Source organism: Dreissena polymorpha, chromosome 3 (assembly GCF_020536995.1).
Source record: "Dreissena polymorpha isolate Duluth1 chromosome 3, UMN_Dpol_1.0, whole genome shotgun sequence".
Lineage (NCBI taxonomy): Eukaryota > Metazoa > Mollusca > Bivalvia > Myida > Dreissenidae > Dreissena > Dreissena polymorpha.
This window is the reverse complement of record NC_068357.1, coordinates 37,240,740-37,267,837: the sequence shown is the minus strand read 5'-3', so window position 1 is coordinate 37,267,837 and position 27,098 is coordinate 37,240,740. Positions and strand designations below refer to the sequence as shown.

The window sequence follows — 27,098 nt, the reverse complement described above, 5'->3', positions numbered from 1 at the left end:
TCAGACTTTTTTTGGACACCCCAGTTTTTTTAAATATTTATTCTTCATTACTTTACTTTTTCGTACATACGGATTTTTGGCCATAATTGATGACTCTACATTTTCTGACAGTTCAGTTTACAATTCTAATGTACAAGAATTCCGTTATGTTGAGCTGATCTGGTGTTACTTTCATCATTCATTTTTACAACCAGATTAAAATTATAAAACCTGGCAGACCAATGCCTTAAGGCAATTGACCATCACATTTGTGTTATTGGGTAAATAATGATGTTTCCAATAATTGACAATTGTTTTCAACAGCTTAAAGTGACATGTATAAAAGTATATTATGAATTCTATACAGCGTGGTATTTTACAAGCACATGCTATTATTAGTTGAAACAATTGACGCCAGACACATTTCATACCAGTATCCGATCCTCAATGCAATATTTTAGATGGTCTCTAATTTTGTAAAAATGATTCTTTTTCCCTATAAACTTTTGTTTTTTTTTGTTTTGTATCTTAATTTTTGGACATAATAAATATTATTTGTAAGTATCAACATTTTTTGAGTTTTTAAGGTATCTACCATCTATTAGCCTATATTAACAAGATCTTCACGCTCATGTTTCATTTTACAGTATAGTAAGTCCTAAATGCATGCAACGATTATGTGTACATGACATTACATCACACACCCAAAAAGCCAGGTATTCTTGGACTGTGACATAACTTTACCTATTTTAGGAATAAATAAAACACTTATTGTTTGCAAACACACAGGTATTTGCCAATTCTAAACTTTGTTTGTGTATTCCAGATTGGGTTCAATTAGTTTTGCCGCATGAAATCATACTCCACTGAAAATAACTCATGTCTAATACTTAAAATTTAATGGTTAGCATCTTATAGCATGTAAAAGGTGACCATTTCAATGCCTTCATACCCGCACCAGTTCCAGTACATTGTCACCTCCCTCCAGACTCAGGATTTCGTCAGTGCTAGAATGAAGACTCTCATTCGCAGACTGGTTACTCTTTCTGCCATGTTTCTGACTAGAGGCACTGCTTGCATTGCGACTCTGGCTTGCTGCACTTGTGGGTGTGGAACGAATGCTACTGACATTCACAAGATCTCGCTTCTTCTTGCTTGACATTTTGACTCAAATACTGGAAATGGTAAAAATAAAACTGTACAAATACAGTAATATCTTATACAACAAATCTCATAATTCACTTATATGTTATTAAAGGAATAAATTCTGTACTGAAATCACTCTAAGTTTTGGACATTTAAAAATAATAACATTATTTTATCCAACAATTTAAACAGTCAGGGCTCCTGCTACCATTCACAATTGTTGCGAAAGTTTTAGAAATCTGGCGATAAAATCTCTCAATTTGCAAAACAAGTGTCCATTAAAATCAGTTAGCTTTGGAGAAAGGCTGGTCAATACAGGTGGTGCTAAAGTTGAGGATTAAAATGGACAGTAGGGAGCCATAAGACTTCTTTAAATAGTTCATAGATGATGCCTTGAATAATTGCCTTGTGCCATTTAACTATGCTTCCACAGTTAAAAGGCCTGTTAAAACAACACACAAGAATGAGAAAATGGAACAAGGTAACCTCCCTAAGATTTTCCTTGCTCTGGCAATAAATATTAAGCTCGTTTGCATGTCAGATCTGGAATATCTGCTGTTAAATGAGATTTTAAATAAAAACAAATATTTATAACAAAATATTTATTTGATTTAATATTTAATTGCTTAAAATTTACAAGGAAGTAAAAGGAGACTGAACATTACTGGTTTAATAACAATTTGTAGAAGTCAATACACCTGTACATGTATAAACAAATCAAAATGTTAAAATAGTCCAGTCGATTTGTGCAGATTTTCACCAGAATTGTTCAAGTTGTGATAAAAGCATGAACCTTTGCAGAATACTACCTAAGAGCATACTAAACAATATCAGATATGGACCCACTCTCAAAAATTTTCATAAAGGGGTATGGCGGCCATTTTAAAATGGCGGCCGTCAAATTAAAAAAAAATACATTTAAAAGTTCATCAAAATTTTTTTAGTGTACCAACTGACCTGAAATCTTGTATTTACCATGCTAATGACCTTATCAATGTTATCAAAAAGCCAAATTAAAAATAAATATGATCAAATTAAAATGCAGCCATCTTGAAAAATGAAATTTTAGCCACATTGGTCAAAATCAATGAAAAATATTTTATTTAACTGTCTTGAACATTTTTACGATCCATTTGAAACATACACTGCAAACATAATAACAATAGAAAGTGATTGGTATAATTTGAATAGTTTTTTAAACAAATTTAGGTTAATTAAGAGTTCACTATCCGTAAACAACACAGATCACATGTGCATGATCAAATAAACATGTATTGTCAAGTCCAAAGTACAAGTAAATGTATTCATTCCCTTTCACATTGCCCTCCACATTTACATACGGCTGTGCAGCTCAAAACTGCTTTAACACACTTGCAATGTCCTCGGCAGCCATTTTCACTTTTGCATCCACATCTGATGAGTTCAGCACAAGCTTGCTGTAAGGTTGTCCAGAAAGGTTCCCACATTCCATCTTTGTTGCGCTTCCAACCTCAATGTTTCGAAATCTTTAGTTACTTCATCAAAGACAGACTATGTTTCCCATGCAGTATTCTTTCCACGATTAGAAAAGGATGACACTTGGTCACAGCCGCTAAAGGTATGGAAGAAAAGAAGTGCACTGGACTTGGAAGGTCCCAAGTTGGCAGCGATTTCATGAACTGGTATGTGTCTTAGATTTTTACAAACTCCAAATGCTATCCACAAGGTAAGTTTGTTCAGTTTATGCACAATCGATATTGCAATGACAACAACATCAGTATCTATGGTTCTGATCATTACTTGACGCATACCAGTTTGTACTGCATCCTTAACGAGTAACATAATGCGCGTGTCTGCCTCTTCATGGTTACACGGTGATATTTGACTTGTATCCTTGCTTGGGCAATTGCATACAACTTCCATTCTGAGTGTCGAGACCACTATCTTGTCATCGGTTGCTTTAAATGTCATTTACTGTTCTGATAGATGGGTAAATAACTCCGTCTTATTGTCATCAATGCAAAGAAAAGATTCCCAGTTTCCTGGAATGGCTGAATCTGCCTGAACACGTCTTCTTATTCCTTTTCCATGCTTGCCACAAGTTGAAGCTTTCATACTGTCTTCGCGATATTCATCCCATACAACATCAACTCTGCTACACGTCTTCAATTGGTTGTCAATATAAGGTAGAAACACGTCTTTGGCATAATCTTCAAACGTCTTGCAGAATATTGGCTTCAACATATTGACAATTACAGCTCCGTCTAAGATCAAAGCTTCTATCTCAGGACATTCAGTTTGTGATGTGATGATCTTCTCTATAGGCACTAACAAATCTGACTTTGAACAGAGTCTCAACTGTCCGCATTGTGAAAGAAAAGGTGGATACGCTTGATTCTCATGACGAAAGAATTCGTCAAGATTACCGTCACGAACCTGACAAGAGACATACAACTGAAAAAATAACGTACATTTGTGTTTCAGTTAACTTATTTGCTGTTTATCCTTTGGGACAACCTTGGATTCTTGAAGACTGCAGAGATGTAATTTGTTTTGTTTTGTGGGATCAGAAAGTGGTTTAGTTCGATTGTCCAATCTGTCCCGTATATATTCCTGGTATTGATTCTTCCCAATCTGTTCAATATTTCGTATTGTATTTGCAACCTTCGGATCAGCAATGTCACGCATGCCTAGGACTAAAATATCCTCACATTCTTCCAAGAATGGATTACCTATTTCCTCAAGAGTATTTGCCATCGCTTGGACTTGTTTAACAAATGAATTCTGTTTACTTTCTACTTGCTCTTGGTGTTTTATGTCCGGCCCTTTAGTTTGTTCTTGCTTGATACGTTCTTGTGAAATCTCAAACTCATTGACCACACGAGCCATTTTTGGACCACATACCATCCATCGTTGAAGTTGAGATGCAATCTCTGTAAGCCCAATAACTCCACCTTCTCCCTTCACTAAATTGTTGTTTTGCTCATGAGCATGGTCGATAGCTATTGCAGACAATGCGTGGTGAGTTATTTGTACAACAAAATGTCCCTTCTTGAATTCTGTCGCTATACTTGGTGCTACACTATCCAATGCTATCATATCTCTCACATGAATAAGGAGCCAACGAGCGTAATTTGGATGGTCCAAAGCGAGGAACAAGGGAATTAACATGGTTAAAGATTCTTTATACAGCTCAAAATTTCTCGTAGAGACCTGACAAAGATAAGAATTATCAGTTCAAACTTCAATGTAAGTGACCAGAATTTGAAAAGTGGACTTTCCATTTCTCTTCTTTCTTTCCACTCCTCATAACTGAGACTATTGACCCCTATTTCATCGACACTGTTTAAGAATTGAGTATAGGCTTTATGCATCAAGATATGTAATGAGCAAGCAGTTATCTGGTGCGCATGTCGGGTTCTAGTTACATGTGATGACTTAAGGAATGAGTCTGCTGTACTGGCAGATGCAACATTAGACTGACTTTACGCATTCACCCAGCCACTATCCTGTAGCCAATCTCCAATCGTTCTCAAAGCAGCAATCTCTATGTGAAGGCCACCAAACATCACTACAATAAGATTCTCTTTGTATCTCTCAGGCCAAATCCATTGAATGTTTTTGGCAAGGACATAAAGTGTCTGATCACATGCCATAACATGTATGTGTCCTGGATCAAGAAAATTGACACACTTTTTGATAATGGCCATTGAGTGCCGAATCATTGCAGCAGACTTTGCCTCTTCCTGAAACAAAGGTAATACGGAACTTATGCCTGAAGGAATGGCTTTAACTAAATGACTCTGAGATAAATTTGCATGGAAGGCAGACCATGTCATTGTATCCTTGTCTCTATCATCACTTTTTTCGATCTCCTGGCATACATGATTACGTCACCTGTAGATTAGCAAAATTAAGCACAATTAAGCATACATATAAGCATGAATATGTTCAGAAAGAAAATCTTAAGTTTGATGCTATATCCAGAATTGCATTATCAAAGCAATGGTAAGTGCTACATAGATATAAATGTATGTTTGTATTTCTGTGCGAAATGGCTATTAAGCAAATATGTGAAGTTATATGCGCTAGTGTTTTTTTTATACAATATGCTTTTATATAAATCATAAGCTCTACTCATAAGATATACCTATACTCTAAGTCTTGTGCATCACTGAAATGGTCTGAATAGATCATCAATGGTCCTTCCAAAAGTGGTACAGCAGCTGGCTCCTTCCGGAGAATGACAGGTGGTACTAATGAGTATCTTTCTGGTAATGGTTTTATACTGTCTCTTTTCAGGTTTTCATTGATAAAGATCCCTTCTCTGTCAATACCTAGCTAAGGTTATCAACTTATGGGTGTTGAAATAGAGAAATCGCTGTTCCATGCAATGATCCTTTAGCTGTAGTGGAGCTTGGATTGTGGTCAATATTATTAACGGCTCCGGTTGTAAAATTATTGCCGCGAAGTTTTGCTGAACACACAACATCATAATTTTGAAATCTGTCACAAATAGAATTTCCCATAGCTGTTGATATATTCATCAACCTGTCATATGATATGTGAGTCCTTAACTGAAAAGTTTACCAACAAGATTCTTTGTTCTTGTTTCTGCGTGGATAACCATTCCTAAGTATATTGGCAATGGAGGCTCTCTATCTGAAAAATGGTAAATTGCATCTGCATCTTTTCGATGAACTGTAATAGCTGAGAAATTATTGCAATTCGACAACATTACTAGCATGAGTCTCAATGCTGGGTCCTCCTTGGATCATTCTAACTAATGAAAGTAAAGTTTGTGAAACTGATTCTTGTTGGCAGCGTTCATTTAATGTTCCTGTAAATCGATACTTGGTATTCAGCATTATGTCTTCTCACTATCTTTGCTGCGTTTGCTAAGATTATACCCTCATCATCGTAATTACAAGATGTTGCCTGCTTGAGAACCTCGCCAACATCTTCTTTAAAGACTAAAAGAACATCTCTCCCTTGCTTATGGGCTTGTAAATCTGGTAACGCAGCCAATATCCTATTTTTCAAACATGTTGCATTGACACGACCTTCAACAAATACGCCCAATTGTTCAAGACGCTCGGTATAGTTTTTGCAAGTCTATCAGCTTGTAGTGTTGTAATTCTCTATTGACGTGGCTTACGTCATTTAAATAGACCAGTATTGCTCTGTTTTAAGTCTCCCAGTTATAAACACAAGCATGTGCTGGAATGACAGAGGTTGCGAAAGTAATTGCTTAGCGCGTCGCGTGAATTATTGCAGGACATTTTAGTCTGGCATCCAGAATAGGGATGTGCATGTATTGAGTTGAAAAATAATTGACATAGATAATGTGTTAGGATATACATTTAAAGTACATGTAATATGTAAGCGTTTAATGAAAAAATATCACTTACTATTAAAAAAATTAAAAATTCATTTTTTTGGCAATTTTGAAAAATGTAATTTTCAAAATGGCCGCTTTTCAAGATGGCCAATCGTATTTTGGCCAGTTGAAGAAGTTCATTGATTGGGGATATTATTTGAGATTTGTATACCAAATTTTATTGAAATGGATGAAAAAATATAATTGTAATGATTTTTTGAAGATTTTTTTATGCACAAATTATGGCCGCCATTTTAAAATGGCTGCCAAAGTCCGCCATTTTGATTTTTTAAGATGGGTCCATATCCGAAATTAATTGTTATAACCTTTACTCCATTTCTGCAAAGTTTCGTGCTTTTATCATTTTGTGAACAATTTTCACACAAATCGACTGGACTAAAAGTACAATCATAATCTACAACCCATGACAAATAAGCAAAATATAGGTGATATGTCATATGATAATTGTACATATATATATATATATATATATATATATATATATATATATATATATATATATATATATATATATATATACACAGGGATCATATTTTCCCGCAACATCAATCGGTCTGGATTTAAATGGGGAAAAAGTGTCCAAAAATGTATATCCAAAATCATGACAAATTACGTTAAAATATATACCATTGATTTTGCCATTCATGAAGGTGGTATAATTTATGTACAAGTTAAATTGCCTACGGCATTTTTAAAAAAATGGAACATACGAGTTTTCTCAATTGGTTTTATCATTTGCTATTTCATTATCGTGTGCTGTTTTATCTTACTTTTTTCATCGTTGTCGATATTATTAATCTGTGTAAGTCTATACTGATGTTTTAAATCGTTGTCGATTCCATAATAGCTCACAAATTAGCACTGAACCAAACAAATGTCTGTGCGTAGGTTGGCTACTGACAATAATAAAACCAAATAGTTAAGAAATAATTTGTGTACGTTATAGTTTGTTGTCGAATAACCCACGGCCGATAGTTAAGATGCGTAGGGATTAAATCACGAGAGCGAAGCACGAGTGATTTGAAACCACGCATCTAAACTTCCGGTCGTGGGTTATTCAACAACAAACAATTAAGTACACGAATAATTTCGATTCTAAAACGATTTTTACTAAAGATTTATACAATGTATATAATTATTCTTGGGTACTATTTTATGTGAAGTTCCGCCCATAAAAAATAACTTTCGGCTGTTCTGTCCATCAGATCCACGACTTTCATTCATTTATTGCCGGATTATTACGCTGGTGGAAAATGTATCGGAATGTTTTGTTTAGTTACAGCGCGTGCTTTCAGTGTATAAGGTCCGTCCACATTTTTTGCAGAATATCAGATTTTCTGCTTTGTTTCTATGAAAGTTTACTGTATCATGCATGAAATGCACAATTTCCATACGGATAATATCGAGGTTTTCATCTCCGAAGTAACTATCCACGATTTTATCGTGGACGTGTACACATTATGGACCCATTGGTGTGCTAGGTATTAGCCAGTGAAATTATCGATTGATATTGACATGGGGCTATTCACGCATGACTAATACACAGCCGCGCGAATCTTCGCTGCTTGGGGTCATACTCTGATACTAGTCGGCTGACGTGGTGCAATAAACTGGTCCTGACCGGTTCAAAGACTGCAGCGATTGTTTTATCACACCTAATCGTGATACGAATGTAATTAGGGTGTACGTGTGTTAGCATGTGCACTGTGTAATCGATTTCATGACATGGGAATTCTGGCAAACAGAATCGGACCGACTGTTTGGGATTTTCAATCGGTCTTTCATGACCCCAGTCGGTCTAGGACGGACAAAACCGAAAAATATATGATCCCTGTAAATAAATGTCGATTTGTGAATATTATTAGCAACTGATGGAAAATCACAGATGCAATATCTGACGGGTCGAGAACACAAAAAATCTGTATCGCGATTTCCGTATAATTTTGTATCTGTTTTCTAATTAAATTATTTAATATAAACAATCAATTTCTAAGCTTTCAAACGATGGTTACTCTTCAATATTTTATATGAAATGGTAATAATTTGATGATCTTAAATTGAAGATCGCGTCTCGCAGCCGCTTAATTCGACCACAGCTGCTAGTAAGTTTGGGTTTTAACTAAGCGCAATAACTCAAAAAGTTCAAATAAACAATTGAAAATAACACAGAAAAAAACGTCAATCTATAAGCTTTCTAATGAACGTTATTTGTTAAATTTCTGATTTAAAATGACAAAGCAATAATTTATTTTACAATGAAGGTGACGATATTTTTACCCGAAACTCAGCCGCAGTTGGAAGACCAAAAATAATTACTTTGTGTTTAACTCGTCATATCTTTTTTAATAAGTTATGCATTGACATATATCCTACTGCAACCCAAATTCGACTACACCTAAATTCGACGATGTTCTATTTGTATTGATTAAATGGATGATTGTTGTCTTGGAATCATTTCAAAGTAATACAGCCGAGTTTAAAATTATTTTTTGTGCTTTTAAACATTTCATTATTTTTTTCATTATTTGCTAAATATTGCTTCATGTAACTGTTACATGGTCGAATTTGGGTCACACTGGGATAAATTAGATATTTAGAAAGATTATCACTTCAGCTTTTTAAAATGGGTAACATTTTAAATATTGAATAATAAATGACGTGACAATAGGAATTTCAATTTCCAAGGTCAAATATCATCTCGGTTAACACCGTTAAGCTATTACGCGTTATCCATAAAATCAATAATTTTTCTGACTGGATTATCAGCCACGACAGCATATTTTTCGCTGTTATTGGATTCATGCATGGAGTTGCAAGACGTCTTATACACATACCTGTTATCATATAGGACAACAAAACTGTCGCATTGTAGTTGTAATTCGGGAAAAATATCATTGTTGACATAATTCCCATGGAAACATTTTTACATCTGGGTGAAAAAGTCTAGGATAAACGTTAAGCAAATCATTATGTGTACAAAATAATCAATATAACAGAGGTGAAGCAAATTATTTAAAAAAAACACGCTTTGATTTCACCAGAGAGCCTCACCAATTCAGATACTTACTGGTTTTCGGCTATGGTTTCAACGCTGTCTTCCATATTGGAATTTTGGTTTTGAAAGTCTCAGTCAGTAAAAGCTTTTAATGCTAATATGACCAATACGACAAGCGTCTCAGTAGTCGCATAGTCTGAAACTTCCGTTTGGTTTGATCCATTATTTGTTGAGGTTAGTTCAAATGAAATGAATGGTATTGCCAATCTCAAATTAAAAACAAAATCTTCATTTAATAAACAATCTCATTTAATATGTATGTATATTAATATTACTTATTAATATGATATATTTTAATCGTTTTTAGATAAATTGTATTCACAATCAATAAAGGGAAACCAATACAATAAAGTGGATGTTTCCTTTCTACTTCCGGAACAAACAAATGCACGTTGTGAAATAAGTGAACCTGTTTTACGGTGTTTCTTTGATCTGTGATCACACACAAATATTTCACAACTATTTATAAATTTCATCGGAACCAAATTCCATCATGAACGATTCGAAGGACGGCGAATTTGTCTCTGTGAAATCTAAGTCCAGAAAGCGGAAGATGCAAGCAATGACCACTGACACTGCTGACACCGACTCCCCTGCTGCAAGCAGTCACCCCAGTGAAGGGGCAGAGATGGACACCACTGACAGCCAACCTACAGCAGTGAAAAGACCTAACTTCCCACCGATTAGTGGGAACTTGTTAAAAGTTTGTAAAATAATTGATTTCATTAAGGACATATCACTTTCTGAAATGGTCAGAAGTGGGTGGGGTAATGTAAAATAATAATTCCTTATATAAGCATTCTATATATAGTTTGGAACAATATGCCAGGGTTTGAATTCAACTTTTTTTTCTACTTGCAAAACATTGCGAGCAGCTTTAATACCAACTCGCAAAATCAAAAACATTCTCGAAAATTTTGCTGGAAACATAATTTAACTTCGTTTTTTTTTTTACTCAACGGTTAACTTTGCTTTATCTTTCATATTGTTATTTACGCCTGTGGGCAAAAAGAAACTAGTTATTTTTTGCTTTGACTCCATGTCTGTTCAAGTTCAATGAACACGTGTGAATTAGTAGACTGTTTAACTTTCTCTGTACCAATACAATCCGCGTATCTGTACTATAAGTATACCAGTCTACATACAAGGTGTGGGCTTCCGCATACGGGTATGTGGACGTTCTATGACCTACGGTTTAGCGTTCAGAACGTTGAGCACATTAGCAATATTACTTTTTTTTCACTATTTCTTTACTCGCAAAAAATTACTAGTGACTTAATACTTAACTCGCAATCCGTATTTTTCACTCGCATTTTGCGAGTGTGCGAGTGTTAATTTCGAGCCCTGTATGCACAACTAAAATAACATATTATTCAGTGAAACATGAACCAGTTCTAATGAAAACTTTCAAAAAGAGTAAATTATCACAATTTTTTTACCTTATAAACCACTTTTTTCTTGAGCGTTCAAAGTCCTAATTTTCTCATATTCTTCATAAATCCGCTGATACCAGCTGGAACATACACCACTGTAGAACATAGTGTTAGAGTATTATTAAATATAACACACTAGAAGCACTGAAAAAAGCATCCTTTTTTTGTAAGAAAAAATGTAAACAACTAGAGTCAAAAAATAGTACACTTGAACAAGTATGGTGGGCCAAAAATGATAATTTATAATAAAAAATATGGAAGATACAGAACTATCGAAAACATTTTAATAAAATCCCTTCAATTTTATAGCATATATTAATGATATATGCATAATGATAAATAAATGTGTTTGTTAAAGTTATGTTTTACACATTAAAAAAAGTCTCAATCTAATTTATATTTGTCACTTCTGGTCAACCATACTTTTTCGTACTATTTTTAGACTGAAGTTGTTTACATTTTTTTCTTACAAAAAAGGATGCTTTTTTCAGTGTTTCTAGTGTGTTATATTTAATAATACTCTAACACTATGTTCTACAGTGGTGTATGTTCCAGCTGGTATCAGTGGATTTATGAAGAAAATAAGGACTTTAAACCCTCAAGAAAAAAGTGGTTTATAAGATGAAAAAAGTGATTATTTACTTTTTTAAAGACTTCATTAGAACTTGTTCAATTATCACTGAAGTATATTCTATTTTAATTGTGCATATTGTTCCAAACCTAATACAGAATGTTAAAATAAGGAATAATTTTTTTACATAACCCCACCCACTTCTTACGGTTTCAGAAAGTGATATGTCCTTAATAAGTGTGAGGGCTTCCGCTGGGATTCATAATCATATCCCAAGACTGTGTCATGCCACTTGACTTGAGCTTCATATTTTAATTGTCAAATGTATTAAAAGTGTTGTGTCCATAACCCCATGTCATAAAAAAATATGTTATTTGACTGTCTCGTAACTTACATTAAAGGGATCTTTTCACGCTTTGGTAAATTGATAAAATTGAAAAAAGTTGTTTCAGATTCGCAAATTTTCGTTTTAGTTATGATATTTGTGAGGAAACAGTAATACTGAACATTTACCATGGTCTAATAGAGCTATTATATGCACCTTTTGACGATTTTAAAACCTAAAAATTATAAAGCGTTGCAACGCGAAACGATTGAATAATTTGGAGAGTTCTGTTTTTGTCGTTAAATTTTGTGAAATTACGAAGATTGCTTATATAAGGTATAAAATACGCCCGGCATGTGTACTCGGCGGAATAGCTCAGTAGGCCGAAGCGTTTTTACTTCAGGACTCTGGCAGGACTTCAGGGGTCACTAGTTCGAAACCTGGTCCGGGCAATGTTCTTTTCCTTTTTTAAATTTTATTCTTGATTTTTTACTGGAGCTTTCACGATCCAATGTTTACATTTATCGATATAAAGCATTTAATGAATAAGTTAAAAAATGCCAAAATCTGTGAAAAGGCCCCTTTAATAAACTAATGTAATAATTTTCAATCTCAAACCTTGCATGGACTTAAACATAATAATTATCTATCCACAGTGATTTTTATTGTTTTTATTTGCTTGTGCCTCTTGAATTACAAGGCCTTTGCTACACTTTAGGGGATTGGGGCTGGGGCCCTTAAAGGGGAGAATTTCGTGTCGTTTTGGGCGAAAAGGGGAATTTTAGAAGACCTTTTCACCATCCATTCAATACTTAAAATTGCTATATTTTAATGTAATTTACATAAATAAACATTTAATCAAAGGTTAGTAGGTTTTTGAGGGGGGGGTTTAAGCTGAAAGAAGGGAAAAAACTATACTTTTTTCATGGGGGAAGCTGCTGATATTCGGCGGTAAAAAGTGCAAATCGAGGGCCCTGAATTAGCAAAATAAGTGAGATTAAGCATGAAATTGCAGGTTTTTTGTCCGATTTTTTTGCCAAAATTCGGCTGTATCCCTAATAGCAAAAACCACTTTTTCCCCAAAATTTGCTAAAAAAATTCCCAATTTGGGAAAAAAACGCTAATGAAATTGGCTGTTTCGCTTTTTAACAAAGCGTACCGTATTACTCTAAGTTTTTGGACACTCTAAGTTTTTGGACACCCTCTTTATTCGCCTAAATAATTATTTTTTGTGACTAGATTTTCGGACATACGGATTTTTGTCCATAATTAATGACTCCAAATTTTCAGACAGTATATTTTACAATGCTAGTTAAGTTTACTAGATTTCTGCCCTGTTTTCGCTATCTGGGACCCTTCGATCATGAAGTTTTACAACCAGATTAACGAACTAAAACTTGGCATAAAATGCCCTGAAGGCAATTGACCATTACAATTGCGTTATTGGGTAGATTACAATGTATACCTGTGAAATAAACAATGGTTTCACACAACAGCATTTGACATGATATTGTATTCAGGAAGCAGTATTGTTGTTTTTATGACGTGTTTATATACCATTTTAAGTAAGAGATGCAAATAAGTGAAGTTGTACTTTATTTAAAGCAGGGAAAGGAGAGTACTACTCAATAAAATTATTGCACAATTATAATTGGTTTTATTTCATTATAATAATTGACAAACAACCATAACATGTATGTCTCTAAATTTTCGGACACTCGTAATTTTTGAATATTTCTCGTATCTAAATTTTCGGACACGAAAAAAAATAATTATTTTTAAGTGTCAGAAAACTTAGAGTAATAACTGTAGTCTGATTCGATTTCGTACAGGTTTTACAGTCGGTGTTTTTTATGGTGATTTCGGGGCCGATATTTTGCCCCATTCCCCTCAAGAAAGAGTATATATTTTCCCCCAAATTTGTAGAAAAATCCCCTCGAGAAGTTTAAAAAAAAGTAGGGGGGGGCTTCACCTCCCTGGACCCCCTAGTTGGGCTTTGCCCTGCATCCACCAGGGGTCCTGGAAGCCCCTTGAACCCCCAGCAAATATTTCAATATCCCCCCCGCCCTAACCAGAAATCCTGGATCCGCCCCTGGTTCAGAATCAATTTGAAGTAAATCGGTGTAGAAATGAAAAAGTTCATGTAAAATAACATGAAAAAATGAGTGAAAATCTCTGGCTGGGCCCCACTCCAACCCCCCATAACTTTTGACCAAGGCCAGGAGTCAGATCAAAATTCCAAATAGTGCACTGTCACACATTTGCTCATAGCTACCATGTGTGTAAGTTTCAAGGTTCAAGTGCTAATAGTGTAGGAAGAGATATTGGCCAGGACAGACAGCGGAGATAACCACAATATCCCTACACGTTTAAAAAAGCGTGGGGATAATCATGTGACTTAAATCTCGGGCTGCGGGAATCAAAGGGAATTCACTGTCAGCGGAAATCAACACAATATGCAAATATTGATTTAAGTGCATTTAAGTCATTTAATTACGATACTTCACAAGTAATGAAAGTCAATTATGTGCGTCAACATGGAGTAAAACAAAAATTCGAAACATCCATACCGGTACTCAAGAGTATAGGGTCAAAGTGTACATGGGCTAGAATGTTGGATAGTTGGAACCATTATGCATTCAAATATGTTACACGTCTTGATCAACTACATGTATGGGGTTTTAGGCTGGGAAAGTTTCAATTTCATACTCATTAATATTTCATGAGACATTTCATTCGTTGTGTTCCAATTCTGCTCAGAAATTATACCCAATGAAATTATATACATGTAAAACAATTATATGAGGTGGTGTTCAGGTTGCCATATTAAATTAAAATTATTATCCCCACGTTTTTTGGAGAAAAGGTGGGGATATTGTGGTGATGTGCGTCTGTCCGTCCGTCCTGGCCACCTGCTCCTCCAACACTATGAGCACTCGAACATTGAAACTTACATACATGGTAGCTATGAGCATATGTGCGACAGTGACGGACCCCTGGGTCAAAAGTTATGGGGGCGGGGCGGGGCCAGGTCAGTGATTTTCACTCATTTTTTTATGTTATTTTACATTAACTTCTTCATTTCTGCACCTATTTACTTCAAATTGATACTGAGCCTCTCTTATGACAATACGGTCAATCTCAACTATGCATGGCCCCATTACCAACCCTGGGGCGCCCTGGTAACATAGGCCACGCCCACCCCAAATTGCCTTTTACTATAATTTCTTCATTTCTACACCGATTCACTTCAAATTGATACTGAGCCCCTCTTATGACAATACAGTTAATCTCAACTATGCATGGCGCCAAAACCAACCCTGGGGTGCCCCGCCCACATTGGCCACGCCCACCCAAAATTGCCTTTTGCTATAATTTCTTTATTTCTACACCAAATCAATTCAAATTGATACTGAACCTCTTTTATGACAATAGAGTCAATCTCAACTATGCATGGCGCCATTATCAACCCTGAGGCGCCCCGCCCACATAGGCCACGCCCACCCAAAATTGCCTTTTACTATAATTTCTTCATTTCTACACTGATTTACTTCAAATTGATACTAAACATCTCTTCTGACAATATGGTCAATGTTAACTATGTATGGCCCCATAACCAACCCTGGGGCGCCGCGCCCATAATATACCACACCCACCCAAAATTGTCTTTTACTATAATTATCCCCCGCCAGAGGCAGAGGGATATTGTTTTGGCGTTGTCCGTCCGTCCGTCCGGCTGTCCGTCCGTCAGGCACTTTTGTGTCCGGAGCCATATCTTGGAAGTTCTTTGGTGGATTTCATTTTAACTTGGTATGAGTATATATATGCATAAGAGGTTGATGCACGCCAAATGGCATTGTACACCATCTAGCATCTGTTAAAAACAGACTTATGGCCCTTTGTATCTTGAAAAAATGCTTTTTAGTGTCCGGAGCCATATCTTGGAAGTTCTTTGGCGGATTTCATTGAAACTTGGTATGAGTATATATATGCATAAGAGGATGATGCACGCCAAATGGCATTGTACACCATCTGTTAAAAACAGACTTATGGCCCTTTGTATCTTGAAAAAATGCTTTTTACTAAAGGCACTTTTGTGTCCGGAGCCATATCTTGGAAGTGCTTTGGCGGATTTCATTTAAACTTTGTATGAGTATATATATGCATAAGAGGATGATGCACGCCAAACGGCATTGTACACCATCTGTTAAAAACAGACTTATGGCCCTTTGTATCTTGAAAAAATGCTTTTTACTATAGGCATTTTTGTGTCTGGAGCCATATCTTGGAAGCGCTTTGGCGGATTTCTTTGAAACTTGGTATGAAATAAATTGTGAAGGCTTAAGAACCTTCCTTTGTCTTAGTTTTGTGTTATTGTCCTCCGTCCGTCCATCTATTATTATGTTCATCCGTCCAATTTGCACCCATCCTCAAACAAAGCATATGTTGCGGGGGATACCTTGGGCCTTTCAGGCCCTCTTGTTTCTTCATTTCTACACTGATTCACTTCTAATTGATAATGAACTTCTCTTATGACAATACAGTCAATCTCAACTATGCATGGCCCCATTACCAACCCTGGGGCGCCCCTGGGTCAAACATGCGGTGTGGGGATACGCGTCGGCCTCTGCCGCGCCATTTCTTGTTAATATTATCCTTAAGCCTTTGTCCTATTAACAATTATTTTATCAAGCAACTGTTGTTTTTAAGACTCTTCAATTGTGCGGACTGCACAGGCTTATCTCAGACAACCTTTCACACATGCATTATGTCTTTTCTTTCTTGAGCACGACTCAGTTAAATATGCATGCACGAACATTGCAGGGTGGTAAAACAGAGTTTCGGAAAGTTCCAGTTCCACAAAACAGATACGGGCCCTTGAAAGAAAACTGGATGAAAATATTCACACCAGTTGTAGAACATCTACACTTGCAAATAAGGTTTAATTTGAAGACAAAAAATGTGGAAATAAAGGTAATATGCACCAATATTTTGATTGATAACAAACTTGCTTATTGTTTGGGTCAGTACTGACAACAGGACTGGCTTTTGAAGTTGAAGGAACTGAATCCTTTATTTATATGTTTCACAAAAAAATATTTTGCTTTTTTTCTTTTATATGTTTTTGATATTTTTTATATATTTAATTAATTCACTTTACAACATATATTATTTGGATAAAGCATAAGATTCACGCCAGAAATTATTGGAATTGACATTTTTATATGTGAAACAAAAAACAAACCCTAGGATGTTTTACCATTTTATCCTTACATGATATATCTAATGAACCTAGTAAATGTTTGTTTGTTGGCAGACCTGCAAAGACACCAAGGATATAGGAGCGTTACAAAAGGCAGCAGACTTCGTTAGGGCTTTCACTCTGGGGTTTGAAGTTGAGGTGAGCAGTCTAGTGTACATATTGGAGAATTAAGGAAAAAAATTGTGACCTGCTTTGGGAATATAGGAATGAATCCATGTGGGTTAAGTTTGGTCCCAGATTAGCCTGTGAAGTCTGCACTTTTTAAGTTTTGTTCCAGATTAGCCTGTGCAGTCTGCACTTTTTAAGTTTTGATCCAGATTAGCCTGTGCAGTCTGCAGAGGCCACCAATTTTGCTCTTTTTTGCAATGTTTCATCTAAAGGATGTCTTTTCTAAATGAAAATTGAGACAAGACAGAACGTGTTATCCCTGATTAGCATGTGCCCTGAGACAAGACAGAACGTGTTATCCCTGATTAGCATGTGCCCTGAGACAAGACAGAACGTGTTATCCCTGATTAGCATGTGCCCTGAGACAAGACAGAACGTGTTATCCCTGATTAGCATGTGCCCTGAGACAAGACAGAACGTGTTATCCCTGATTAGCATGTGCCCACTGGGAAGACACTTGAGACAAGACAGAACGTGTTATCCCTGATTAGCATGTGCCCACTGGGAAGACAAGACAGAACGTGTTATCCCTGATTAGCATGTGCCCACTGGGAAGACACTTGACACACATGCATTAAACCCCATTTTCCCAAAGTATTTTTTAAATTTGTATCTTTTCATCTCAGTAAGTCTGCCTTTTATAAGAACAGGATTGCTTTTAATTATGAACCCCTTTCAAGGAATTAGGTGTATAAAGCTTTGAACATGTCAGTTAGGAGTTCATTCAGTCCGTAGATCATTTCTGTCTGAGTGATATGTACATGTAGATAATCTGTTGACATAAAACCCTGCAAGATGATTCGATGGCTACTTAAGAGGAGAGGACGAGGCCTATTAATATGGAGGTCACAGGGCGAGGTCACAGGACCTTAAAACATGACATTGTATTTTATTATTTGTATCATCAATACACAAAAAGCAGACTTTAAAGTTTGATAAAAACTATTTGCCACTGTATGGATATTTTGCAGTGTGTCCATCATTGTATTCATTTAAGCATTAATTTGTATTCCTCAAAGAGAGTTTGTTTAAAAAAACACTGTTCCAGTCAGGATATTTTGATTGTCTGCTGGCTGATTTATATATAAGCTTTGCTCTGGGAAAATGGGGCTTAATGCATATGATTGTGTAGTATTCTCCAACATTACCATAGGCTTACCAGGGAAGACAATTTTTGCGTTAATGGAATTTTTTCTTTTTCTCTTCCAAACAAAAATCCACGCTAAGCAGAAAATGTTGTCACAAAATAGGCTGCGCAGACTGCACAGGCTAATCTGTGGCAATACTTTTTCGCACATGCATTAAGCCCCATTTCCCCATAGCGAGGCTTTAATGTAGAGAAGGGGCAACATAAAAAATCATCTATGTTTCAGTGGTATACCGTAAATGCTCTACAAAACACATCTTGTCTTTATAGTTACACTAACAGTTAAGTCATTTTCGTATTAGACATTCACCGAAATGACATAAACAATACTTAAACATGAAATAGGTAGTATTATTGAATTGAAAGGACAACATAGTGGCACATTGGCCTGGAAGACATGAACTTTGAATCTCTAGTCTCAAACATTGCATACATTAGCTATTATGATCTGATTGTACTACATGTAGCCAGGAACCGAATTTAAAGGGGCCTTTTCACAGATTTTGGCATTTTTTTAACTTATTCATTAAATGCTTTATATTGATAAATGTAAACGTTGGATCATAAAAGCTCCAGTAAAAAAAATCAAGAAAAAAATTAAAAAAAGGAAAAGAACATTGCACGGAGCAGGTTTGGAACCAGTGACCCCTGGAGTCCTGCCAGAGTCCTGAAGTAAAAACGCTTTAGCCTACTGAGCTATTCTGCCGAGTACACATTCTTGACGTATTTTATACATTATATAAGCAATCTTCGTAGTTTCACAAAATTTAACGACAAAAACAGAACTCTCCAAATTATTCAATCGTTTCGTGTTGCAACGCTTTATAATTTTTAGGTTTTAAAATCGTCAAAAGATGCATATAATGGCTATATTAGAGCAAAGTTAATGTTCAGTATTACTGTTTCCTCACAAATATCATAACTAAAACGAAAACTTACGAATCTGAAACAACTTTTTTCAATTTTGTCAATTTACCAAAGCGTGAAAAGATCCCTTTAACCTATTAAGGCACTTGCATTTTTATGCAAGTTGATTTTTTTTACTTGCAAAACGAAAAACTTACTCACAATTGGTGATTTTATATATTTATTATTTAAAACAATACATTTCTTGTACCATATTGCTTAAAAGTGTGCATTATATGTTGGCTACATAAAAAAGCATAATCATTGGAACAAAACAGTTATCTCAATAATTATAGGCATGGACACACATTCAATATTCAGCAATTGTGACTTGAAACTCAAAATTGTTTAAAACAAGCTTGAACTCCAGTTGCCATTTACAAAAAAAAAAGGCTTAATGCAATCTTTTAAAATGTTCAGTCATGAAACCTCATTTTCAATTCTTAAAACAGTGTTTCTTTTAATTTTATCTTTTAATTCCTTGGCCCAGTTGACAGTGCATTTGGCCGCTTTTGCCAGTCTCCACTGAACCACCACCTCCTGACGGCAGGCTTTGGATCAAAGTCTCTTAAAGCAACATTTGCAACTCTTATCCTCATCATATGATGTCGAGTGTCTGTGCACTGAGGTTGCACCTCCAATTACTCTTGATCTGCTTAATGGTTGAGAAAGCCCTCTCGCATGCACGTCTTGCATGATATTTGTCTGACTACGTTGTCGCTGTCAACAACATAATATAGATTGCTGTTAAATTCAGTCTTCTATGTTTTAACTGTTTTGAAAGCTGCTGTTGGCGTGGCTTTCTCTGTCGTTTTTGGAGCTTTCAGTTTCTTTGCTGTCTCAGCGTCCTCGGAAGCTGGCCTCTTAAAAAATGTGTCCATGATTGATGAACGTTTTTGATCGTGCTGTACAGACGGAAAGATTTTAAGAAAGTCGCGATCAACGAGAGGGTTATTAACCGCAAGCGCCTAGCGAACAATAGCTTGTACCAGAGTAGCTTCCATTGAAACTTAAAACAACAACAACAATGGCGGCCGAATGTGTTTTTGCAATTCCTGTTACACTTTAATTGTTTAATTTAAACAAGATTTTGATCTTGAAAATAGGAGTCGTGATTATAGAAAGTAAATATCTCTCAATACTTAAAGGATTTATGGAAAAACAACAGAAATCTGAAATTTCTACTCACAGAAAATTGCAAGCTTTATATTTTTCAACTTGCTATACATAAATCTCGCTTGCATTTTGCGAGTATGCGAGCTAAGTTTCGGTCCCTGCATGTTGGTGTTGTTTTCATTTTGTGTGTCCTTGATTTCTGATCAGCTATTGGCTGTTCTGTCTTTCTAGGCATTGGCAATACTGTCTAACCAGGTATTGGCCATTTAATTTCACCAGGCATTGACCATTCTGTCTCACCAAGAACTTACCATTCTGTCTTACCAGGTATTGACCATTCTGTCTTTACAGGTATTTACCATTCTGTCTTAAAAGGTATTGGCCATTCAGTATTACCAGGTTTTGACCATTCTGTCTTACCATGTATTTACCATTCTGTCTTACTTGGTATAAACCATTCTTCCTTACAAGGAATTTACATTTTTGTCCTACCAGGTATTGGTTGTACCGTCTTAAAAAAAATATATTGAGCATTCTTTCTTAACATGTATTGACCATGCTGTTTAACCAGGTATTTACCTTTCTGTCTTACCAGATGTTGACCATTCTGTCTTAGCAGGTATTGACATTTCTGTCTAACAAGGTATTGATCATTCTGTCTTACCAAGTATTTACCAGTCTGTCTAACCAGATATTGATCATTCTTTCCTATCATTCTCTGACTTTCAGGATGCCCTTGCCTTAGTCAGACTAGATGACCTCTACCTGGAGTCTTTCAAGGTCACAGATGGTAAGTATAGAATTTGCATTGTCCAACAGTCTGTGTGTCCATCTGTCACAACTTGCCAACTTGTCAGGGCTATATCTCAGAAACTTTATAAGATATCCACATGAAACTTCATGAGTGTATACAATTGTATATATCAAAGAGGATTTCTCATGCACATTATTCTTAATCCTACATGTCCTTAAATAAAACTTAGTGTCCATTGTTGTTTTTTGGTATAATGTTAATTATTATGACTTGATCTCAAATATCAATGGAGATTTCATCAGGAAACTTCTTTGTATTGATATCTATGAGTAAAAGTGCCATGCTCAAGAACCATAACCCTACGCTTTCTTAAATAAGAGTTATTGCCCATTATTGTTTTGTGTATGATGTAACTTACCAGGGCTACATCTCCGATACGATACAAGATTTCAAAATAAAATGGGTGTGTAGAGATCCAAAATAAAATGGGTGTGTAGAGATCAATAAGAAGGAGTGCCATGTACAAGAACCGTAACCCAACACTTTCTTAACTAAGAGTTATTGCCCTTTGTTATCCCCAGCCTCCGTCCGTCTGTTAAAAACTATTAAGGGCTTTATCTCATAAACTTTATAAGATATCAACATGAAACTTCATATGTAAATAGATATCAGTTAGGAGAAGTGCTATGCTGAAGAACCATAATCCTTCACTTTCTTATATAAGAGTCATTTCCCTATGTTGTATTTGTATGATGAAACTTTTCAGGGCTATATTTCAGACACGATACAATATATTGACATGAATCTGTATTGGTTTTGAGAAATTTAAAGGAAGTAGTGCCATGCACAAGAACCAAAAACCTTCACTTTCTTAATTAAGAGTTATTGCCCTTTGTTGTTTTTAGCTCACCTGTCACAAAGTGACATGGTGAGCTTATGTGACTGTGTGATGTCCCGCGTCCGTATGTGCGTGTGTCCATCAACAATTTGTTTGTGTAGACAGTAGAGGTCACAGTTTTCATCCAATCTTTATGAAATTTGGTCAGAATGTTTATATTGATGAAATCTGGGTTGGGTTTGTATTTGGGTCATCTGGGGTCAAAAACTAGGTCACTAGGTAAAAAACTAGGTCAAGTTATAGAAAAACCTTGTGTAGGCAATAGAGGTCGCAGTTTTCATCCAATCTTTATGAAATTTGGTCAGAATGTTTATTTTGATGAAATCTGAGTTGGGATTGTATTTGGGTCATCTAGGGTCAAAAACTAGGTCAAAAACTAGGTCAAATAATATAAAAACATTGTGTAGACAGTAGAGGTCACAGTTTTCATCCAATCTTTATATAATTTGGTCAGAATTTTTATCTTGATGAAATCTGGTTTGGGATTGTATTTGAGTCATCTGGGGTCAAAAACTAGGTCACTAGGTCAGAAACTAGGTCAAATAATAGAAAAACCTTGTGAAGACAGTTGAGGTCACAGTTTTCATCCAATATTTATGAAATTTGGTCAGAATGTTTATCTAGATGATATCTGGGTTGGGATTGTATTTGGGTCATCTGGGGTCAAAAACTAGGTCACTAGGTAAAAAACTAGGTCAAATAATAGAAATACCTGGTGTAGACAAAAGAGGTCGCAGTTTTCATCCAATCTTTATGAAAATTGGTCAGAATGTTTATCTTGATGAAATCCGGGTTGGGATTGTATTTGGGTCATCTGAGGTCAAGAACTAGGTCACTAGGTCAAATAATAGAAAAACCGTCAACAATTTGTTTGTGTAGACAGTAGAGGTCACAGTTTTCATCAAATCTTTATGAAATTTGGTCAGAATGTTTATTTTGATGAAATCTGGGTTGGGTTGTATTTGGGTCATCTGGAGTAAAAAAAATAGGTCAATAGGTAAAAAACTAGGTCACTGGGTCAAAAACTTGGTCACTAGGTCATATAATAGAAAAACCTTGTATAGACAATAGGGGTCACAGTTTTTATCAAATCTTTATGAAAAGTGGTCAGAATGTTTATCTTGATGAAATCTGGGTTGGGAGATTGTATTTGGGTCACTTGTGGTCAAAAACTAGGTCACTAGGTCAAATAATATAAAAACCTTGTGTAGACAATAGAGGTCACAGTTTTCATCCAATCTTCATAAAATTTGATCAGAATGTTTATCTTGATGAAATCTGGGTTGGGGTTGTATTTGGGTCACTTGGGGTCAAAAACTTGGTCACTTGGTCAAATAATAGAAATACCTTGTGTAGACAATAGAGGTCACAGTTTTCATCCAATCTTCATAAAATTTGATCGGAATGTTTATCTTGATGAAATCTGGGTTGGGATTGTATTTGGGTCACTTCGGGTAAAAAAACTAGGTCACTAGGTCAAAGAATAGAGGTCACAGTTTTCATCCAATCTTTATGAAATTTGGTCAGAATGTTTATCTTGATGAAATCTGGGTTGGGATTGTATTTGGTTAGTCAGGTGAGCAATTCAAGGCCATCATGGCCCTCTTGTTGTATGATGTAACTTTACAAAGCTATATCTCAGATACCCTTAAAGATTTGAACATGAAACTTAATGGATGTGTAGTAATCAATGAAGAGGATTGCATTTCAAACAACAATAACCAAATTCTTTTGAGTTCTTTATGATTATACTGTATATGGCGGGATATGCACCCATCCAGAAAAAAATAATTGCCGGGGGATATCAATTCAACAAATTTTCTTTTTGTTTTTCACATAATATATTTTTTCAGGGCTCAGACAAGATACAAGATTTCAGCATTTAATTGCATGGGTGTATCAATGAGGAAAATTGCAATGATAAAAACAATAACCCCACACTTAATTATTTTTTTTAGGATAATACTGTGTATATATATATATATATATATATATATATATATATATATATATATATATATATATATATATATATATATATATATATATATATATGGATATGCACCCCTCCATAAACACAATTTATTTGCTTGTTTTGTATTAAAACTACTATTCTTTATTTCACAAATATCTTAAGACATCTTTCAAGCAAGTAATTGGCACTTCAGTATATCTTACAACAATATCACTATGTGTGCACTTATTTGTTTTACTTTAGAAGTGATGTTTACAAGTGTGCATGTTTGTTACAGTGAAGCCTTTGAAAGGAGACCACTTGTCTAGGGCAATAGGACGAGTTGCTGGTCACAATGGAAAAACAAAGTTCACTATAGAAAATGTCACCAAAACACGCATAGTCCTGGCTGACTGGTAAAATGTGACCGTAAATTTAAGATTAAGTAATAACAACCGCCAACAAGTAAGCGTTTATGTGATTGCCTAATAAGCAGTGTGTGTTTGAAAAATAACATTGACTCATGAAGAAAACAAATGAGTTTGCAATATGCCACCTATCACATAGTGAATATTATATTCATATGGGCAAATTATTGAGCTTATTAACCAGGTTTTCCGAAGGAAAAAACTGGTTATTAGATTGGCGAATGCGGGCGGGCTGGCGGGCGGGCTGGCGGAATAAGCTTGTCCGGGCCATAACTATGTCGTTCATTGTCAGATTTTAAAATCATTTGGCACATTTGTTCACCATCATTGGACGGTGTGTCGCGCGAAATAATTACGTCGATATCTCCAAGGTCAAGGTCACACTTTGAGTTCAAAGGTCAAAAATGGCCATAAATGAGCTTGTCCGAGCCATAACTATGTCGTTCATCGTCAGATTTTAAAATCATTTGGCACATTTGTTCACCATCATTGGACGGTGTGTCGCGCAAAATAATTACGTCGATATCTCCAAGGTCAAGGTCACACTTTGAGTTCAAAGGTCAAAAATGGCCATAAATGAGCTTGTCCTGGGCATAACTATGTCATTCATTGTGAGATTTTAAAATCATTTGGCACATTTGTTCACCATCATGGGACGGTGTGTCCCACGAAAGAATCACGTCAATATCTCCAATGTCAAGGTCGCCACGACTAAAAATAGATTTACAAAAAAAAAAAAAAAATACAAAGGGGGTTAATTTTTTTTGGTCATTTCAAAAGTTCAGTTTGAGTTTTCTCCCTTTATCAGATTTTTTTTTCACAATGAAAACCTGGTTTTGTGACAATTTTGTCCCTTGTTTTAAAATAGTATTTTACCAAGTTGATTGATTAAAAATTATGCACAGCTTTCAACTTACGTCAGTGATATTTGTGACTTGTGGAATAGAGTAAATATGTACATGTACATAAATATACAGTATACTTTTATACTTTTAAATCATATCAGTTGTAAAACTATTTATATTACTGTTAACTAGTCTATTTTATTATGTAACGCTTTCATTTTTTTCTCGTTTACAAGATAACTTCACAATAAGGTTATGTATGATATGGGCCTTCATATACTATTTTCAAAATGATTGTGCATGTTTCAGTTCCCTCCACATCCTGGGCTCTTTCCAGAACATACGAGTAGCAAGAACAGCCTTGTGCAATCTTATTCTTGGTGAGGGATATGTAGTGCCCTTAAAATAGCCATGCTCTTGGAAATAGAGCTTAATGCATGTGCTTTTAATAAGTGTTATCCTTTATTAGCCATTGTAGTCCAAAGATGCTTATCAGGGATGACACTTTCTTCTTTTATGGAATTTTGGTTTAAAGGAATTCACTTCTTAAACGAAAATCCAGTCTATGTCGAAAGCGTCATCCCTGATAAACCTGTGCAGACTTCACTGGCAAATCTGGGATGACACTTTTTGCACATGCATTAAGCCCCAATTTCCCAGAATAAGGCTAAAATAAATAACAGTATTATGTCAGTCAGTTTTACCTGTAGATTGTTATTCAATATGTATAAAATAATGTAAGGTTTTACATTTATCCTATCATAAGTGTGCATCGTTAAATAAGTGGACTTAGCTGTAATTTTAGCCTTTTGTATTTCCAACATAAATTTAGAAAGTATGTAGTAAATGCTGGGATGCTAACATACTAGGTAAGTAATCAATACAGATAAGTTTATTTGCCCATGATGACAACATGAGCAATGGGCTATTTTAGCTACCAGTAATGCTGACATAGGCTGGTTAACACCATTGAGGTTCAATGGTCATAGATGGCAAACCTTTGTTTATTGGCTAATGAAAACTAAAAAAACGAAACATTTTTATGATAAAGCATTCTACACAGCTCATAACTACTTTTAAACTAAAACGTAAGCTGCCTGCAATATTGAGCTCTGTACATTTACAGGAAGCCCTCCCTCCAAGGTGTATGGAACCATGCGGAGGATTGCTGCCAGAGTCACGGAGAGCTTTTGACTGCCTTGTTCTTGTTATTTGCTTGATAAAAGATAAACCTGATATTTTTATTGTCATTTGTTTATTCATTGACACCCAATAATATTGCATTTATATTATATCATATGAGTATTTAAATGAAATCACGATTGTATTATTTTGGTAATGGTGACCATGTTTTTAAATAATTACTTCGAAGATGTCCAGTTCACTAACTTTTATAAAAACATGATTGAAGTTGAAGATGGACACTGGTTTGTATGTGACGTTTGTTTTTAAATTGTTGATTGTAACCTTTTTAATAGCCTTTACTGTGAGGTGTGGTTTTATACGAGTTATTATTTGCACGCGTCAAATGTCGAACTTTTGTTCGGGAAGGGCGCATATCGTGTTGACAGTTTACGGCAGTGAATGTAAATATCTTTGTCTTGTACATCTGTTTTTGTCTATTGTTCATATCGTCTTATAATTGGGCTCTTCATGGAATGATTTGTACATATCGTGACTATATTTACTGTTTGGAGATTGACATAATAGACCTCGAGCCGTTATGTCGG

The 27,098-nt window shown here is 35.4% G+C and overlaps 2 protein-coding genes across 3 annotated transcripts in view; one reads left to right on the top strand and one right to left on the bottom strand.

Annotated features, from left to right (window-relative positions):
- Positions 1-9,664, bottom strand: part of LOC127873703 (uncharacterized) — a 28,764-nt gene extending 19,100 nt beyond the window's left edge. Inside the window, exons 1-2 of one of the 2 annotated variants that reach the window (XM_052417653.1) lie at positions 9,557-9,664; positions 932-1,154 (exon numbers count right to left, since the gene is read on the bottom strand). In XM_052417653.1, coding sequence (XP_052273613.1) covers positions 932-1,141 — 210 coding nt within the window. In that variant the 5' untranslated portion in view covers positions 1,142-1,154; positions 9,557-9,664. The remainder of the gene's footprint in view (positions 1-931; positions 1,155-9,556) is intronic. The other variant, XM_052417652.1, reaches the window with a different exon arrangement.
- Positions 9,665-9,910: 246 nt separating this feature from the next.
- On the top strand, positions 9,911-26,604 carry LOC127873724 (RNA-binding protein PNO1-like). Its single transcript, XM_052417687.1, has 7 exons — positions 9,911-10,263; positions 16,714-16,863; positions 17,207-17,290; positions 21,219-21,279; positions 24,394-24,511; positions 25,678-25,748; positions 26,495-26,604. Exons 1-7 carry the CDS (start codon positions 10,054-10,056, stop codon positions 26,560-26,562), a joined length of 762 nt encoding a protein of 253 aa, XP_052273647.1. The 5' UTR covers positions 9,911-10,053; the 3' UTR covers positions 26,563-26,604.
- Positions 26,605-27,098: the final 494 nt, after the last annotated feature.